At 39.6% G+C, this 21,492-nt stretch overlaps 1 protein-coding gene across 1 annotated transcript in view; it reads right to left on the bottom strand.

Moving 5' to 3' along the window:
- The window catches only part of slc25a21 (solute carrier family 25 member 21), an 84,351-nt gene extending 68,179 nt beyond the window's left edge, over nucleotides 1-16,172 (bottom strand). The window contains exon 1 of the mRNA XM_070920594.1: nucleotides 16,103-16,172. Within this exon, the coding sequence (XP_070776695.1) occupies nucleotides 16,103-16,172 (70 nt within the window). The remainder of the gene's footprint in view (nucleotides 1-16,102) is intronic.
- Between the last annotated feature and the right edge of the window lie 5,320 nt (nucleotides 16,173-21,492).

Genomic DNA, 21,492 nt, shown 5'->3' with positions numbered 1-21,492 from the left:
TGATTGGTGTAAATTAAGTTATACAGCAAGCTTGTTTTAGAGTGACCATGTGCTATATTGGAGCTCCACCAACTCTCCACTCCAGAAACACCCCGCCCGCTTCACACGGACCATGCTTAATTTGTCAATTTTCCATTTCCTTTTTGATGTTCTGCAGAGTGTGAAATGCTTCACTAATTATCTAGGAAGTTTGGCAGGCGAGGCTTGTTGTTTTTAGAGTGCTGATGGCAAGCCTCAGTCATCCCAGCGAAGAAGGAACTGTGCAAACTCACAATGACAAATAAACCAGTCCCCCTCCTCCCCTCTCTCCGCCTCTCTGTTAACAGCTAAAAATCTTCAACAAAATAACAAAAATCGAGCTAAACGAAACGTCAGCACCGGCACACATTTTTCTTCCCTCCTTAAACGTACTTATTCCACAAACCCACCACAGTGTGGGGGGAAAGTCTCAAACCAAAACCATGGGAGTTGAGGGGGGCTTTGACAGGCAGATTGCAGAGGAGTTGGATGCCTGAGCCAAGGTGAGAGTGGAGGGTTATTCTAATCAAGCTAATTCCCTCCAAACCTCAAAATGATGTCATCCAGTGTTTGCTCATTAGAGATTCTTGTCAGGAGGCCAAAGTTAATTCTCATTCAGTCAGTGAATGCAAATATGAGCTCCTTCTTCTTCCCTCTCTTTTCACAGGACACATTGAAAGAGCTACACTATATGAGACTATGGAAGGGAGGGGATCGGCTTCACTGGAATGACTAATAACTGGATCAGATTTGTCATATAGTCAGCTGCCTCAGATGAAACGGCGCTTGATTCACATACATGCAAAATTGCATCCATTTCCCTTCTCGCTTTCCCACAAAGCTCAATTTTTCATGCAGGGTTCCTATGCAGAGCTTTTCTGCCCCGTTTCTTTCCTGATGGGCATCGCTCGCAAGCCGTTAAGCTTCTGAACTGATCTTTGGCCCGAACTGTCAGTACTGTGACTCAGCTCGCAGAGTGATTCTCAGATCGAATGCACAAATGGATCAGAAGGAGAGCCGGACAGTGCCAGAGCTCTCTCATGCTTTCTCTGTTGCCGCTCCCAAATCTTTCTTCTCTCCTCTGCTTGTCTTTTGAATGCACTCTTTTCGATCACCACATCAGTTTGTCTACACTCTTTGTAGGAAAGGCAGGAAAAGCATTGACGGGCTATCAAGCTGCATCCTGCACTTACATCCTTTAAATCCAGCCTCCATGTATGTTTGTGCACTCACTGACATTGACAATTAATGAAATAATTGAGCGGTCTGCGAATGATTTTCTCGTTTAAATCGGTTTGGCTATAAAATGTCATATACTTTATAAAAGTCTATAAACTCTTGGTCAATAAAACAGTGAAAAATGGTCCTCACTTACCAGAGTGAAGTTTGTTTGACCAACAGACCAAAACCCCAAAAAGATTCAGTTTACTATCACAGGAGACTAAGAAAACGACTAATCGCTTCAGCTCTAATCCCGACCCTGATCTCAGCTGCATTCTGACCTTCTACTGTTCATGTATTTGGTGTCATAACAGAAAGGGACTTCTCTTTCCATGTGTCTCTGGCAAACGGGAGATAACCTTCCTTAGTTACTAAACCTCTTAGCCTACTATCCTTTAAGGTTACCTTTGAAGTATAGAGCCATACAAGTACAACTTAGTGTGGTATATAATATTTATAAAGACTGTGAGATAACAGCTAGTGTTAGCGACTTGTGCTAGGTTCAATACCAATGCAAGTACCTGCTCCTGTAGGTTCGGTGGTAGGAAGTGGAATAAGTTGCCCTTGTACATTAAAATAATAGGTAATGACCACAGTTTATAAAAGGTCAAATTGTGGTTTAGGGCCACAACTAATTATTATAAATATATATATGTATGGTCTGTAAAACATCAAAAAACAACACTGTTTTGTACTACCAGCAGTAACAAAACCAAAAGATATTCAGTTTATCATGTAAAACAAAGAAAACCAGCAAATTCTACCAATTAACTTTCTGTTGATTGTTGACTAATCAATTAGTCAACTAATCGTTGTAGCTATCATTTTGGATGTTTGGTTTGGAGTGGTTTTTACTGATGGTGATAAAAGGTTTTTATCAAGTTGGTTTGTTGGTTAACACTGATGCTTTTGTAGTTGTCTGTTTATTTCATGTTCTCATTCTTGTATAATGTCAACCTTTCTTTCTGGGATTGGTAGTTTTGTTACATTTCCTTGTGAAAAGACAAACGAAAATAAAATAGTTTGAATGGTAGTTAACAATGTCGTAAAAGAGCCCTGAATGGAAACCGTTTTAAAAGCCGTTTGAAAAATGCAATATTGAAGATTACAGTACAGGTTAATGATTTGCCGAAATAAAATCAAACCACAGAAACCACACTTGCTTTTCACATTCATGTGTCCTCATTAGGCTGCAATTTTTTGGTAAACTGTCAGATACATAGTGTAACAAGCTGGCAATATTATGCGGGTTGTGCATGTTTATAGGTCGCCCTAAAAATAACATTTGGGGCCTCAACCACCAACAAACTCCCCCCTCCCTGATCCACTGTATTGCTTACAGTGTGATGAAGCTGACTAAAGGATTTCATGCAGTCAAGCACGCCTAACCGAGTACAGTAAATCACCCCCTCTACTGACGGTGGTGGGACAGCTGCTGCATTTCAGGTGCTGTTCATCTGGCAGAAGTTTCAGAGGCCTGCCTCCAGAGTAAGAAAACAAACCCTGATCCACTTCCCCACCAACGGCTCCCTGCGAACCAGCCAGCGGCCTCCAGGAGGCTGTCCAGCCGCTCCGGCCCCTCGGACCAGGATGTTTGGGTTAGAAAATGACTTTCCTACTCCCTCAGCCCCTTTCTCTAATTGCCCCAAGGGTAATTACCTTGTCTCCTTTCCACTTAAGAAAAACCAAGAGCTGTAGTGTTATTGTATCAAGTAGAAAGTAAAGTTTGCTAAAATTAGCATGAGTAATATTTTCATTATCATTATTATAGTTAGAATAACAAATGCATTAAAATCAGAAGGCGTAGGTGATTTAAATATCAATGGACCATTAAAATAAAGTGTACAGACAACTGATGAACGTACATTCTTCGTGTTTATCCAGCAGCTTACAAAATGACTGAACTACAATTAAATAATCCTACAGAAAACTTTTTTACTAACAAAACATTTCCTCAAGTAATCACAATAAAAACATCTGCAAAACCGCAACGGCCTGTGTATGATCACTCAAGACGTTTCCTTCATGGAAAAAAAAACCCCCAAAAAACACACACCATCAATTGAAAGTAAATTCTGAATATGATGGGAGGCCATAATCGCAGAGGCCTGAGTGTGTCATTCTGCCTTCCTCTGGCTGGGGACTGATAGATTGGTGCAGAGTGCAGATTCTCCCCTGGGTGCGATATATCAGGCTGCAACGGTCCAAGTACCATTATGAAACACACCCGAGAGTACCGCAATTCAGGAAAGACCAGAACACCAATGGAGCCCTCAAAAGATTTCTTCTTGTGCGGTACAGGCAAAGACTGAGGAAAAAATGTCTTGACTGATAATTCCCCTCTAACTGTTACATACCACACGCAAACCTGGAAAACACAAAAATTCAGGCCGGAAAAATAAACCTCCAAGTTAGAATACAAATAGGGAAAAGAAATGAAGAAAAAAAAGAAAAAGAAATCACCTGCTCTAATACATACGCACCAGACTAGACGGAGACTTGTGCCATGCCTTGAAAAGAGACAGGCTCTGCTACAGTTATTGTTGGATTCACATTCTCCTTTTGAAGACGTTAACATCAATGCCTCACTATGGAAACAGCTGGCCGCCTGTGTGTTCCTCCAAAGCTTCTGGGGGATTCTTATCGAGAAAGCATCTGTCAGAGCCTGTGATTACAGAGCTGCCCAGCTGAGCGTTCGCCCTGTCAGGCCGCTGATAACTTAACCTTCCTCCGTACCCATTGCCCGGCCGCTGCTGCCCCCCCCCCCCCCCCCCCCTCGTACCTGCCTCGAACGCTGCAGAGCTGCTGGGCCGGCGCCCTGTGTGGTCTCCGTTCTACTAAACGCATCTCAGTGTGAACTCTTGTTTTAAAACTCACACAGGCCATAGAAAATACCGTCTGTGTCATCTCTGAGTCATGATTTGGATCACAGTGTGGGATGAAACAATTTCAAGAATCGGCGTGCTGAATGAAAGCTTGGAGGCCTTTCAGAATAAATAAGTATTTCGTACTGGTAATATTAACATTTCCAGTGATACCTGCGGCAAACTAAACACAGATGTGAAGTGAAAGGATTATCTCATATTTTGAGAGCTGTATGTCTTGGTTAAAATGAAATCTTTCGCGCGCACATGTGAAAGAATCAGCAAAGTCATCCATCTTCATATTACCTTAAAATCCACGACCTTCACAATGCTTTACTGCTAAAAGTGCAGCTGGAACAGTACAAACTTTTAACTCAATACATTACTGAGGCGGATTAAAAAGCACCAGTATGGCTCTCTTCTGCCCTCTAGTCCCTCGGTCTGAGTCATCATATCCATGACATGTTTGGATCAGATTCTCCACTACAGGCTAAACATTTTAATCCTCATTAAAAAGCTGTGCAGCAAATGAATGCCAAAATTTGAAAAGCCTGGATTTATTTTCCCTCAGTTTTACTCTCAATGTCTTTTTATCGGAAATCTAAGCCAAATAAATTTAGACAAACACACTGCATCATTCTCAGGATTGCCGCCTCACCAAGAGATGAACATTAACACACTAACACGCTGCGCGGCAGCTTCTTTCACATGTCCATCCCTTACTTTTATTTCAAACAAACTAAAAGAGAACTGGTTCTAGTACCTCTCGCTGTTCTCTATAAGCTCTTTCCAGACTGTGACATTTGTGTCTACTTTGATTTCACTGCAGGACTCTTTGATTTCAAAATGATAATGAAATGGTAAACAAATTCCTAACATGACCTTTCATTCAGTTTTGTTTCTCATTATCAAATTTTTCCTCGTCCTGCGCCAACATCATCCTCTTAAGTATGTCATCCTCCGACCACTCAAGATCAGAAATAATACAAAGTGTCTATAAATTTGAACTTCCCTAATTAAAGCCTTGCCCCGGGACATGCTCTCGCATGGCCACCAGGCACGGGATATTTCTTCTCAAACGACACAAATTGGCCCGTGAGCACAACAAATTACATTATGATTACTGCACTGGCCCAAATGCTGTTCATCTTGATAGAGTTAACCCAAAGTGGGCAGGCCTGTCTCCCAACTACAGAGCTAAAAGGGGAGAAAGAATTACAGTTTTTGGCCGGGGCTTACTGTAAAAACCTGTGTTATAAATTTCCAGCTCATCCAGAGAATCACAGGGCAGACACACACAATGCACACATACACAAATGCATACACACGGAAACAGCCATGTAATTCGGGGTTTTTAGTTTGTCCGGTTTTGTTTTTGTTTTTTTGACAGTACTTATTATGTTTATTTATATTTCAGCGCTTACAGCAGGAGCACGGAGGGTTTGTAATTACTGTATCTGAACTCTTGAATCGTGTATCAAATTCAGTTGAAATAACATGAGCCTTGCCTTGGCCTCGGCTTTTTTCTTCGAAGATTTCCTGAAACAAAACAAAAACTATTAAACAAGAGATCAAAAACCGGTGAGCCCGAAAAATCTGCATTAGGAAGGCATCCAGTGGTTACTTCTACCGCAGTGCAGCAGACCCATATGTCTGACCTACTACCAACTGTGGCTATGAGCTGCAGGGCAGGAGGTTAAATGCCCAATTCGAGACTTTTCAACACACATGTCAGTGTTCATGAGGAACAAGGTGGTAGAGGATAAACAGAGGGAATGTTGTGGCTCTTGAGCGGGTAAGTTGAAATTTTAAATAAGTTAATTTTTGCTGTTTTCCGCCCTTCATATTTACTGTTATTTTTAAAACATTGGATGCAACGTCCAATCAAAGATCTACTAAAACCACACAGTGAGATAATAAGTCTGCAGAGATGACAGACAGTAGCTCTCCAGAGGAAGAGCTTGTTCCTACTGTGACTTAATTAGGAGGTTCGAGACAGAGCCGGGCTCAAAAATATATACACACATCTGAAAACATAATCCAGACGCATGCAGGACACACACACACACACACACACACACACACACGCTTAAATATATCTATTGCCTTGGATGCATGTGCACGCATGTCTCGCACAAACACACGCAATTACATCCAATTTCCCGGCATAAATTTCTCACTCGGATGCACACACACGCAAAACAAACAAACAAACACGTACACTTGACCAGTTCGTGGCATGAAAACATAGCCCAGGCACGCACACGCAGCCATTTTCTTTTGCACGAATACATAACCCAGATACATGCAAAAAAAAAATCTCACACACACACAGTCTCACAACTGTAAACTTTCATTTTCTTACAGGGTCACTCTCTCTTTGCCCCTTGACTACTTAGTCTAAGTGCTCAATTAAGCATAGCTTGTTTAGCTGATTTCCCTCCCAGTTTTATTATTGTTGCCATGTGCTGTACTATGTATGCCTTCACTTTTCACTTTGACTGCCTTGGAACTTCTGAGTGATCTCAGTGCTTACTTTACATATGTCCTCTTCCCTGTTTTGCATGCTGAGTATTCCCTTCTACACACACATAATAATTACTTACACTACTGCAATGCCGACTGGCAAAGTGTCATGTGGCGAAAGGTGTAGAAGACGTGATCATCTTGTTTGCGGTATGAAATCATGCGATGATGTGATGAAATAGCGCCGCAGTCTAAAAATCGGCTCCACTGTGCTTCCTGCAGCGCAGTGTCCTGGTTTTAATAATTGGTACCTCTAAATAGGAGGCAATGATCCAGAGAAAGCCTCCCATGTTGAGCAATCATAATTATCTGACTGAATCCGCTCTTACCATAACAGTATAATTATTATTATTATTCTAGGAACTTGCATCTATGATAAATGTCCTGTGTGTGTGTTGCCATGCCTGATCATGATATTCACCATAGGCTGATATAAAACAAAAAAAGTAGGTTCTTAGCTCTGACTGGCTAAGACCACTGCAAATTACTTAGAAAAATTAACTAAACCATCATCAAATTGCCATTCATGCTAACTATAACCGTTTATAATTAACTCAATGGAAAGCCCACAAACATTTCAAGTTAACCATTAATCAACTGGAGCATCTATGTCCTATTGCAAGATTGGTTATTTATTAGTGTGATCAGTGGGACCCTGGACTGCTGACATTATGTAACCTCACATCATCACTCATGTGATGACTCAATTTGTGACATCATTCCACCAAAGCATCACACATAGCATGTTTAACACCCATTAAATGCTTTTTTCCCTCCACAGTAGTTCATATGTATGTAATGTAAATCTGTATGACCTGAACAGCATGGCACTGTATGTATTGAGCAACCAGTGTTTATAGCTACCGTTTGCTTGGAGGAAAACATTTTCACTCGGCCCAATTATTATCAATTAAAATCAAAGATTTATTGAACATTTGTAAGCCTATTAGCTTTTTAATGACATTAGCTCTAATTATGAATGCAATAATGTAACATTATATGTTATGCAGTTATGCAATCCTGTCATTAATGATGCTGCAGTGTGTCACCTAAAACCCAATAACCCACTGGACTCTCCGACTAACAGCAGCTGATGCAGGAGTCACTGCGGTGCACGCGGCCTCTCCCTCTTGGCTGGAAGTTCAGCGATGCGCGTGCCCGTGCGAGCTCGAGCAAGTACAAGCCGGTAATTGAGCGCTGCGTCTCGGCTGGACTCGATTCACACACAGCCCCCCCCCCCCCAGCTCGGCCAGTGAACCGTTTTCATAAATCATGTCATTAAGATAACGTCGTGAGCGCGACTGGGGCTCATACATCACGTCACGGGCCCTCGCGTCTTTATTTCTGTCCAGACTTTCAGTGAGTCAGCGTGTCTACTGAAATATATAGTGCCTGCATTCAAACAGGGGGAACGTCCTAAAAATATCACTTCTGGAATACAAACTTGCTCTGTTAAGCTTTGGCACAACATGTCGCTAACTTACAAAACAGATGATTTAAAAAGCCAAATGGTGGTTGTGGGATATTCTTCAGTTTATTTCAGCCATCAGGTGTAAAAATGGTAAAACATGCCTGAGAGACTATTTCGGCTACAATATCTCTCTGTGTATTTAAGGATTCAGTTACCTTTCTCCTTGTTTGCTACATCCAGAAAAATGTGACAGAGACGGATCTCAGTCCGGGGCAGAGGTACTTTCAGTGAAAATTGATGGCACTTGTCAAATATCGATGATTCACATGCAGCCTGAAGCCTGTGAGAGGCCTGTGAGAGGCCTCACCTGCAGCTGAAACTGAAGCGTAAAGTCAAATAAAGAGTCTCCTGCGTGTTTTTGATTTCGCTGCTGGCATTGCATTAGCTGAAATTTGGATTGAATAGATAAATCAAGGGGGGTCGTGTCATAATAGGCAGCCTCGATGTCTGCTGGAGCAAAAGGCCATAACAAAAAATGTTTCGATTTTTTTAAATGTAATTATGAAATATTTCTTGGAAGTTATACAGCGGGCTTAACAGACACTGCTGATTAGCAGGCAGCCATTAGGGACTTGTTGTTTGACTTTATCCGACCTGGATGACTGAGAATCTTCGTAGGCACATTGCTGTCAAGACGCAGTCATTAGCTGCGCTGATTGTAGAGCAGGAAGTCAGCCAAATGGCACACGACCACCGCCAGCACCCAAAGTCTTTTAAAGCGAAAGCAAGAGCTGAGGTTACTAACGAAAAGTAGCTGTAACACTCCCCTGGGCTTGGAAATAATGTGTCTTTAGTGCACATTAGCAGTGACCAACTTTTGCTTCGGGAGATATTATAGTTCATTGTAAGTTTACATTGCCATAGGTTTTTTTTTTTTAAATAAAATGAATAATAATAATAGTATATTGTGTGTAAAGTAGGCCCCCTATCCTAATAAAATATAATTTAATTTCAGCTGTGACGGATAATTCACACTGATTTAAAATATATTAACAAATGCCACAGAAATTGTGCAAAAGCATTCATTATTTTATCATTATCAGCATTTTAGCGCCAGTTAACCTTTCGGGTCTATACATGCCAGAGATTTGTAGTGCATTAATTAGACCACCATTAGACTTAATGCCGGTTCGCATTCAGCTAATTTCTTATGACATTGTGATCATTCACATTTGCCGAGGACGGTAATTATTTGACGGAGATAATAAATCTCGGGTGTTTATTTTAGGAATGTTGGTCTTCCATATTAAATGAGGGGTTACTTTAATGATTGGCCGTGCAGCCTGCAGCCTGCGATTTATTCATGAAGAAACAGCAGGCGAAATTCACTCAAATTAAGGTCTGAGATCACCTCTATCGAGAAACTGATCATCGGTTCTTCAAATAATCGATTCCTCTAATGTTTGCGATCCTTGCTCTGAAACAGACACGTATAAAGAGAAGCATTGAGAACAAAAGACAGATGGTTAAGTAGCCATCCTTCAGCACCATCATGGCTCATTTTAACCAAGCCATCCACGACCCCCACGCATGGACATCTGTCTGTCAAGGGATGGAACAAAAAATGTTAATGGCTGCTATTTAATTCGAGCCAAAGCACACATCAAATATGAAGGACGTGCACCTCCCTCCGCGTGCTCTCCCAGACTGAGACACAAAAGTTTGGAAAAAAAAAAAGAAAAAAGAAAAAAGATGGGAGGCAGAGGGAGCTGATTTAGAGGAACAGGCACCCATGCACTCCAGAATCAACATAACTTCAAACATGAGGTCATCTAAACATCTGTCTACAACATGTCCACCGGGAGTTCAATCAAAGCCCCGCTGAAACATGCACAATTGTTTCTGGAAATAAATATTAGGCCTAATTCGGCTGTGATTGGTGCAGCCACTCGGGAATTGCTCATTGCTAACTGCAGTCTCTGTCAATGGGTAACCCCTCAAGTACACACACACACACACACACACACACACACACACACACACACACACACACACACACACACACACACACACACACACACACACACACACACACACACACACACACAGCCTCTATTTATTTGATTCCCCCCTCAACTCTTTTCTTCCTCTCCTCCGTTTCAGGCTAAGTGGCTTTATTTGTTCTTTCTGATTTCAGGTTCACTGTTTAAAACCAATTAAAGCAGGAGAGCTGCGGTGCAGTCTGAAACGAGGCTCTGACAGTCTGGAGGGGGGGGGGGGGGGACTGCAGTAATCACGCGCGGGGCGTCTGTCTCATGTCGTCACAGTCCATTTGCTGGAGACGGATCGATTTACTCATGAGTTTTAAAATGCATCTACCAAGGAAATAACAAAGGACTTAGAGAAAACATCGCAGCAATGCGCATGTAACTAGATAGATTTTCTATTTTTTAAATTTGGTTACTGCGTATTCAATCATAATGACATTATTATTATTATCTGGCCCTCCTTCCAACTTTTAATTAACGTTTTCAGATCAGCATGCTCTGCAGAGCACCCATCACTTCTGTCTCCCTGCATCCAAAAGTTATGACCGAAACCTAACCACAAAAACGTTGCATCATCCCTTTACCATGAAAAGAGATATAGTATGCAACCACTACCCCCTTGTGGACAAAATAAGAATTGACATGAAGGTATGAACTTATAGAGCTTCATTATGCTCACTGTAGAACGTATTGGAAATACACAACTAATAGTTATGTCCATTATTGATTAATCTGCTATTTTTCCCCACAATTAATTGATTAATTGTTTGGGCTTTAAAATGTAAATATATATATATATATATATATATATATATATATATATATATATATATAGAGAGAGAGAGAGAGAGAGAGAGAGAGAGAGAGAGAGAGAGAGAGAGAGAGAGATCACAAAATCAGCAAACCGTATTCCACCGGGCACTCGACACAGAGCCCTCAACTGAATGCAGCTTTATCCCTTTAACACTCTATGACCAACTAGCACATAAATTAACACCCGTCTGTCTCCACCCTCGTCAACAGCGAATCGAGATAATAAAAAAAATCTCAGGAGGGGAGGTAGAGTGAAGCTGAGGAGAAACACTGGGGTCATTCTGCTCGGGGTTAGAACCTCTGTCCCATCTCGTTCTTGGTGAGGACAGACGAACGCCCCTCGGCCTCTGGTTGGAGGATCAGGACAGCAGGTTTGCCAGACCCAGGGGGCTTGTGAGGTGTAAACAGGGAGTGACAAGCAACAATGCCAGAGTACATATGACGTGTCGTTTCTCATAAAAACATCACCAGAGACCAGTCGCACCCTGAATGCTTAATAATAATACTATACAACTAATAATTAGTTGACAGCACAAAAAGAACTGTTCATTGCCAATTTAAAAGTCATTATCTAACTTGCCACTCAACTGAAGTTCACATGACCAACACACACAGACCCAGTGTTCATTAGCTGATCAGGGTCCTCACTGTATACAACAATGCAGCCATCTTAGCAGAGCTCACAAATTTAAAAAAATACAAAAGCAAAAAAAAAAAAAGTCACATTTGTCTGAGTTTTGTTGAAAGTGCACACTTGGCCCGGAGTGCTTTGGGTTTTATTTTCCCAATTGCAGAAAAGCCAGAACATTGCGCTTACTACTGTTGGGAGCCACTGTTTGTTGCTTCTTAAATAAGCCACTGTATGTGAGCAAAGTATTGGCAGAAATGAGGTAAATATTGGACCTTTGGCAATCATTCCACTGTAAATCACCTGGAATATACTGCACAAGCTGTTTAGAGAAACTTGACATTGTAGGATTTTTTTGGAGCAGTAAAGAAGGATTAGGTCTTTAACTTTAACAGCATAAGAGAGGACTGAGCACTGGGTCCTCTACCAGCCTCTATCAGTAACCACAGGAACTGCAACAACAATGAAAGGACATCTGAAGCGCTTCTTCAACCCTTAAAAGCAGAAAGCAACTCATAGAAACAGTCACATGTTCACAATAGACACAAGTAAGCAAGCTATAGAAAGCAGATCCAAAAGAAATGCAGTAGAAATAGAGTAAAGAGGTAAAGTAAGAAAACAGAGCAAATGTTTTGGGCTTGACTTGTACCACGACTGAAGAGAAACATAGTGTTTGGTCACAAACCAAGTTGGGAAAGAGATTTCTTAAGCATTTACCGAGTCACTTGCATTGATTATGATGTGTGATGGTGAAATAAAGACACTTTATCCCCATTTAACTGTCTCTATAGTGAAATCTAAATATGTCCAATTAAACTATATCACTAACAATACTCCTATAGAGGCCCACATGCACATGCAAAGATTTGAGAAAAAATAAAAAGTACATATGTTTGGCATCACTAAAGTATTATTGTGATTTCTGAATATGAAAACAATATATCCCAAAGCTAGAAAGATGTTGCTAAAGACTCTGTGGACAGAACAATAAAAAAAAATAAAACAGCTTTCAGTGTTGATCCGCTTGGTGAGTGAGCACAGCAACAACACCAAGAATAAAAACATGAGGAAAGAGTTTTGTGGCCCTTATTGTTTACAGCTGTTGGGTTGTTTGGCTGAAAAAAAAAAAAAAAAAGAAAAATTCTGACACCATAAAGAGACAGGCTACTCTTATTCATGATAATCCATCACCGTTTTGCTTGTTTGATAACTTTGTTTTGTTACTTACTTGTTGTTCACAAATAGTTAAAATAAAGGGAACATCATATTTGCATATCATATTTTCTCCACTGAACATTTAGCATGTGACTGCACAACTGGCACGCCACTCCATAAACAAGCGTTCACAGCAGCTAGGTGACAAATGAAGAGTGGAACATAAGTCATCAAGTATAAGTATCATCAATAAATATTAAACTCAAAAGTTATAAGATTCATGTAAAAGGATCGCATACGACGGCGAGGACACAGTTGTCACAAAAGCAATGACCAGCTTTTACTGTGCAGCCACATCACGTGAACGCATCACGTTCATTCCACAAATACACACACAACCACAGTCCTGAACTGCTGGTCACTGAGCTGCACATGCAGAGCAATGGAGGACTTAGACAACATTTTCACAGTAGCTGTTCTTGAAGGGTAAATGATCACTCAGTCACTGTTACTACCCACAAAATCAGTGACCTTCCACACCCGCAGAACCTCTGACAACAGCAGAAAGACTTCAACTGGCTACTGCGGTTGTCCAACGCGTTTATTTATTTATTTGCTGGCGATATGTCTAATCCTACAACACAAACAAAACAAAAACTATCACATCTTATCACAACTTGTTGGTGTAAGCACTTGTTTTTGCACAACCTTGCTTAAAGATTTGAGGAATGTAAAATGATTAACTACCAAGCTTGACTTTGGTTTTGCACACTCCTTTACATAACATGTATGACAAAAGAGTCAGACGCAAAAGAGAAATCATTATCTTTTCATACACTCGACTTCCTCCTTAATGTGGGACTAACAAGGCAGCACAGACAATAATGTAGCAATGAGATTCAACATGCAAATCTTCCCAAATTACAATGCAGCCTACTCCCACTTAATTCACCTGTATGTACTGGCATGGGTGTGTATTGTTTGACAAGCCATTTTTTGCTCAACTATCCCATAATCATTGTGGCATGTTTACTTTTCAATAGGTGTGATCATTTTGGTGTTATCTAGGTCATGGTAGTAAATAATATGGGTTACATGGGAGGATATAAATATATGTGATATATATAAACATAATTCCTAAGTCTCTGGCACTACAACCAAAACATGATTCAAAATCAGTTATATTTCAAAAAAAGAGTTAATTCATGTTTTCTCGTGACTACCACGTGTTTCATTTTGAAAGAGACCAATACTCAGTAAATTATACTAAACATCGGGTGAAGATTTATGGTGGGTTTCCTCCCCACCGCATATCTCAGGGTACCCTCTCCACGACCTGTTGTCTGTCTCGCTGTCTTTACTTTGCAAACACGAGTTGGCAACGTGTCAACCGCGTTATGTAACATTAAGTCACTACAGACAATGTGAAGCGGAACAGACTACTTTTTTTGTCCAGGTTAAAGGAGTAAAGCAAAGAAGCTAGAGGGTTCACTTCCTGGTTAGACACCGCGCCTGTGGCCTACATCTAGCCCCACTTGAGACCTGAGCACTCCGTATGTTAGTCGGTAATTTGTATTTAATTGGATTCAAAAATCAGAGACTAATGTATTGGTGTACTAGCGAGATGCCACGATTAAGCTACATTCACAAAGCCAATGAATCCTTAAGAAGCACAAAACTGAGGCTACAGTTTACATCTAGTCAGGTTACTCATGACACCCTCAAAAAGGCCCCTAAAATTGTGCATTAGCTGGGATGATTGGACAGATATCAAGAAATATATTTCCTGTCAGATAACGTTATAGTACAAACAATCAGTGTAAATCTCAAAGCCAACACAGGAAACAAACGTTGTTCTCATTATGCTAATTTATAGCATAAATTAGCATTCACAGCATAAATTAGCGGGTTCTCCTTCAACATTTTAGTCACTCAAACTTTCGTTAGGGAAATAATATTGAAAGTGCAAACTCACCAGATGGAAGGCAACCTTTAAGGCGACTTATGAGAAGGAAAAACGATGTCAGGTGTGTGCAAATTAGCAAAAATAACACGATTAATCCGACGACAGAGGAGGTAACTTCCGTGACTTTAAATTACAGTGAAAACAAACCAAATCAAAAGTCATATATGGCGCAGAATGTCTTCCTCACTTAGTACCGGAGTGTTGCCGAGCAGCTGTGTGCTCAGTGGTGCCACTGGTGGCCGGAATCTGAACTACAACAATACTCATAAAAGCCACTAGTGGCAGCACTGAGCGCACAACTGCTGATCATCGCTCTGGTCGGAGAGCAAGAAATAGAAACCGCACCATCTTTATCTTTGCATGGTTTATATATTGACTTTAATGAGAGTTAGCGCCTCTCCATCCTCCGCTATTATATAGTTTGGGGTTTTTTTGGTGGTGGTGGTGGGGTGGGTTTATATTGTACCCACGTTACATATTTCTGCCTGCTAAGAAGCTGAGACAATTGTCTTCTATCTGGTGAGTTCCTATTTTCAACATTTTCCCATAACACATTTTGTGAAAGCCTAAATGACGGAAATGTTTGGGTTCAATCTGTTAGCCATCCAAGATAGTCCTGGGTCAGGGCTCTTACTGCGCATGCTAATATTTAATTCAAACTACAAGGCTCTTATCATCATATGCACAGACAACACTTCAGAATGACATTTGCAATGTTGTTCACCACTAACCTGGTATATCCTGTATCCTTTATGTAGGACACAGGCATACATCTCACCAGCTCTTTGGTGGGACATAGGTTATAGGTATTGTAGAAGTTGCAAAAAGATAAGACAAGATAAGATAATGCTTTTAACATTTAAATATAATGGTAGCAGTCAGTGTCACATAATGAAAATTATCGTTAATTACTTTATTTCCTTGCATAAAACTACATAAATGATATATATCATATAGTACTGATAGTAGTAGTAGTAGTATAGTACTATACATATATAATATAGAACTACACCCTCCAGAGTCACTGGACGACATTCCTGCTTATCCATGAATGACTCAATCATCTCTGCGCATGCGCAAAACTCCTGACCCCGGCGGCACTTCCGTGAACACAACACACACACACACACACGGGATCCAGCATGTGAAAAGGATGAGAACAATCTTGGTAACACATGCAAAATCTTTGGCTCGATGATCGACAGACCTCCCGCTAAAGCCACGATAATTCGGCTGTTGGTTAGCCACGCATGTGCGGTGCAACCCACACACGCTTTATAAGTTACCGCTCTCGTGAGAAGGTAAACGAGGAGGGCGCCACTGCGTTGTAGTTTAACGAGTAACACTGACGCTATGCTACATGCATTTAGCAAGCGGGCGAGCTCCTTAAACTATTGCGTAATCTGAAACGGTCGTTTAAAACAGTTGAAGTGAAACAATTGTTGGACGTACCAGCGGATCCACCGGCTATGATCTGATGAGAAGCTTCCCGGAAAATGCTCTGCTGCTTTTGGGTTGTCATTTTTAGTGATTCAGGCTTCCTACCAAAGCAGACATATGGCGGGAAAAAGCCCGTTACAAAGTTGTGTATACTAGTAGCTTGGCGTGAATATCGTGTCATAAGACAGTTACAGCATGCTCCAGCGCTGGTGAACGCCCAGCCCTACCTGTCCCTTCCCCGCTGTGTCGTCAGGTCGCTGGGTTGAACGCTATCTTGTCCCGCAGATTTGAGTTGGCAGAGTCAGTCTGCTCCTGTGGCAGCAGCAGCAGCAGCAGCGATATCTCTCCGAGCACTCACAGGCTAGGCTAGGCTAATATGGAATCAATTACCAGCTGAAAACTGCTGGTTCAGATTTACCCTGTCATTGCCTCACAGAACATCAAGTGTTTGAATATTGCAAATAAAAAATAGATAAACCCTGACCCCTTCACAGTGATCAATATGAGGCAAACAAACACATAATGAGCACAAAGGTCATTGAGTTTTCATAAATGTCCTTTTGTAGGTTGACTGTTTTCACTTATGCCCGTTATAAATGTTTATTTAGTATTATATTTACATTATAGCCACTGTACAGTACAGCAGTTCCAAATGGGGATTATCTGGGATTATTCCCATGTTTCAGCAGGTCTCAGCAAGTTACACATTCCCTGATTCATCAAATGAAACTTGCTCTCTGGGTTTAGTTTCACAATGATACTCCACCCAAAATCGAAAAGCTCAGCCTATGTAAAGTGAACTGCAGTTTGCAAGTCTCAGTTCAGGGTTATTCTCATTATCGGTTAATGTTTCGATGAATCGATTAATTGTGTAGTCTATAAAATGTCATGTAAAGAAGTTCCCAGAGCCCAAGGCGACGTTGTGAGATGGATTGTTTAGTCCGACTAATAGTTCAAAACTCAAAAGACATGCAGCTTACAATCATACAAAAGAGAAAAGAGCAGCATATTTTCAGTTTTGAGAAGTTTGAACCAGCAAAAACTTAATAATTTATTATCAAAATCATTGACAACTAATTTTCTGTCAATGGAGGAATGTGAGGCTGTGGTCAGTTTGAACTCAGGACATTACATATTACTTACGAATCACTTATATATTACTTTTCCTCTAATGGAAACATTTCAAGCTTAAAGGAGGTAATTAAGTGTTTGATACCCTTTAAGAAAAGAATGTAGTATTCTGAAGTATTGATAGACAGTGGAGATTTGAGATTGCACATGTCTTATACAGATTATACAGAACAATTACAAGCATCTGAATTATGACTTTTCATGTAACTGATATTTGCCCTTGAACAGAACATGTCGGCAGGTTTGCATAAGAGGCATATAGGAGGCCCATTACGTAAACCACATAGCCCCCCCCCTCCCCCCCCTGCACAGCCAGCCTTATGTAATGTAATGTATGTTTAGATTCTCCCTCCTTTAGTGGTGAAATGTTGTGTTAGATCAGAGAGGTACAAAGTAGGAATTTAAATTCTAAATCACGTCCTAAAACATCGTGTACACACTGTACTACTTTGACATGTGGCATCACAAACATGTTACGCGATGTTAAGTGATGTTTTAGTAGATTTATTACTTGTAGACTGCAGTAAACGGGTAGCTGAAGTGCAGCATCACAACAGGAAGTGGAACACACAGTTTACAGGATGATTAAAGAGGCGCTTCACCTACAATAAAACATTACAAGACTAATTTTATTTGAGAGGTCAAAAGATTTAACATGTTACTGAAGAAAACACGCCCTCACTAAGACATTAAGACCATGACAGTTTCCATATAGAGCCCTACAATTCAGAGGGAAATACTATATTTTACACGTATGTGACAGCCATAGTTGCTACTTTTTACATGCAGTACTATTCTACTAATCTTCCCAGTAGTATTCAAAGTATATAAAACTGGCTCCACATTGACAAACTACAACATTAAAATGCCCTTACATGTATCTGTTAGTGATAAAAACTGAATGATGAGACATTCTGCATAATGAATACTTTTACTTTTGATACTTTAAGGACATTTTGATGATGATACTTTTGTACTTTTACTTGTCGTACTTAAGTAAAGGAACTGAGGAACTCCCACCACTGCTGTACTATACTTGAGTACATTTTTGAGTATTTCCCGTATATGTTACTTTTTACTTCTACTCCACTACATTTCAGAGGGAACAGCTGTACTTTTGACTCCACTACATTTATCCAGCAGCTATAGTTACTAGTTACTTTACAGATTAAGATTTTATGTATAAAACATGATCATCTTCTAAAATATGATGATACTGCACATACATCCCTCAATACTCCCTGTAAATATTGTTTTACAGATCATGCCTCTTCAGGTATAATAATTAATTATAATAATAATAATAATTCATATATAACACTCATAATGATACAGTCAGCCAGTGAAATGCTGGTAAGGGTTTACAGTAAAGGTAACAAAAAGCCCATCTATCCAGCAACACTGGAATCTTTTACTTTAAATTCAATTTGATTTAAACTCTTATAAAGCATGTGGCCTGAGTCACATTGCACCATGGAAAAATTAGAGAAGTTATTTTCTTTTTTGATGAGCAATGAAGGCACACAGAAATTCAGCAGTGAGCCCTATAACGAGCATTTCAATTTGTATAAGAGCAGCTATGGAACAACAGGAGCTTCAGACAAGCCATAAAAATGTGGGATTTACAGCATATATTTGGCAGGAAAATGCCATTACCACTTTGACCCCCTTGGATAAGAAAAAGCAGAACAGCTTCCACCCCGACAACCTCAACTCCAGTAAAACATGTAGACTGGGCAGGCTGTGTACAACCAGCACAGAGGGTAAGTATATAGTTTATGGATGTGTTGAATGAGAGAAGAAGGTTTTTAGTAACGTTGTGTAGAAACAGTGTTCTTGTTCTCCAAGAGGAGCTTTGACTAAAACACGAAGGTTCTCACTATTGCATGAACCCTGTGTTTGCTGAACAGTTTATATTTACCGGCAAAACGTGTTTTGTGAGAGAAAGCCAATAAACATTTTTGCTCCAGCACAAGAAAATGATGCGTTCAAGAACTTGAGACTTTCAAGTTTTGAAATATTATAAAAATGTAGCTTTGAGAGACATCACAACCAAATGATCTGGGTTTTCATGAGAGTTATAGCTGCTAAATAAATACTTGAGGCGTCAGTGGTGGTGGAGAAGTATTTAGATCCTTTACTGAAGTAGAAGTACTAATACCACACCATAATAATAGCCCATTAGAAGTCCTGCATTCAAAATTTTACTTCAAAACTTATCAGTAAAATGTACTTTTACATTTAAAGTAAAAGTACTCATGCAGTATGGCCCCTTTCAGGTGGTATATATCCATGTACCGAAAACGTTCATCCTGAGAATACAAACATATTTACTTTTTTATCGTTGAATTAATTAGTTAATTCTGAGCATCATAAACTTCCAAAATGAGTTTACTGAAGGTTTTGATTTGCATGCGCGGATGGTTTTGTCTCACGTAATGCACAACAGTGAAACAAAGCCATTTACAATGAAAAATAATTTGATAATTTAATGTGTAATATTGCATTTGTTATATCGTGGCATATAATTATTGGAGAAACACTAGTTATCATGATTTCAAATATCACCCAGCACCAACCGACACATTAAGCAGCATTTTAATGTTGAAACTGTCTGAGGTGAAGCTAGCTCTTTATATACTGCGGTGTGGTTTAATTTAACTAAGTTTTGTGTGTAAAAACGTATGTAATCAGTTACTTTCCAGCACTGTAAGGTATAAAATAGATTAAATTAAAAAGACATAAAGTAGGGTAAAACAATCTAACAGCGGATTGTGCCGTTTATTTTATTATCACACACACATACAGGCAACATAAAGACACCACCTTTCAAACATTTGTAACACATTCTAGTACAGATACAGTAACCAAACATACTCTTAAATTACTCTGCTACATAAAAGAAACTGTACGTTTTCCAATATAAATGTGACAGATGTGGAAAACGTTACCTTTTTTTAAGCAAAAGCCAAAAAATGTCGGAAGTACAATAAATAGCTAATATGGACACGAGCGAGACAGTGGTTTGATCCAAAACAGTTCAAGTCTTAAATATTTTGGTAGCTCTTCTTATAAATGTGTCCTCTCCTTTTGTTTATTGATTATTAAAACACTGAGTGACCTGATTGTGAAAATTAATAATCTGTATGTCTTGAAGGTTTCAGAGGAATATGTCATCAGAAAAATGAACGTGCAAACACGTTGCACTGCTGAAATTTCACAGATGCATTATTCATACAGTACATGACTGTTATCTACCTTTTTATATCCCATAGTTTTATTGAGTACCTCAGTAACATTACATTAACAGCAGATCTGTTCACATACTTCACTTTCATTTGGCCTGCTTTATGCTAGATAAGTGAGCTAAAAAGTAACTTTCCGTTAAAAACAATAGAAAAGGATTACAAAAGGTTCCTTAAATATGACCTTAATTGTTTCGGAGAAAAAAGTCCTACTCCTTATTTTATAGGGGAAAACCAAATTGTATTAGGGTAGAGTTAATTAATTGATTAGTCAATCGACAGTATATTAATCTGCAACTATTTTGATAATCAATTCATGATTTAAGTAATATTTTAAAGCAGAAATTCAGTGTTTCCAGCAGCTCAAATGTAAATATTTGCTCTCTTTTTAAGAAATTTTTATGATATTAAACTTAATATCTTTGGGTTTTTGGCTGTTGGTCAAAAAACACAATATGTCAACTTGGGCTCTGGAAACCTGCGATACACATTTGTTTCTATTTTCTGACATTTTATGGACCAATTAATCAATTAATTGAGAAAATAATCACCATCTATAATGAAAATAATTATTTGTAACATTAGATGTGGATTATATCAAATTAAGATACTAGAAACTATTAAGTATCACATGCCTTATCCATCCCTTTCTAATTGCACAGTACTCCATACATGAATTTAAACTATGGTTCATTGTCAAGTACGAGTGACACACAACACTGTATTCCAGTCAAACCAGCTCTCAGAGGGCAACAGCTTTGTTTTTGTGAAATAAAAGAGTCTGAGTTCTGAAAAACTGGAAAACACAAAGGTCAGAATAAAAGGTGAAAATCTGAGCAGCGACTAAAAGGATCACGCTGCAGGTGGAAATGTGAGTCCTCAGACCACCGCTGTATTTCAAAAATACGTCCAATTTTTAACAAGGAATTAGACCATGACGTTACATCTAAATAAAGCGGAGTTGAAACACTCTTTTGTTGTAGAAATAAATAGTCTAACAAGACTGAGGCTGATATTTCTAAATCT

The sequence above is a fragment of the Enoplosus armatus genome, chromosome 15, assembly GCF_043641665.1.
Source record: "Enoplosus armatus isolate fEnoArm2 chromosome 15, fEnoArm2.hap1, whole genome shotgun sequence".
Classification (NCBI taxonomy): domain Eukaryota; kingdom Metazoa; phylum Chordata; class Actinopteri; order Centrarchiformes; family Enoplosidae; genus Enoplosus; species Enoplosus armatus.
Note: the sequence above shows the minus strand (reverse complement) of the source record. Positions and strands in the feature narration are given on the sequence as shown.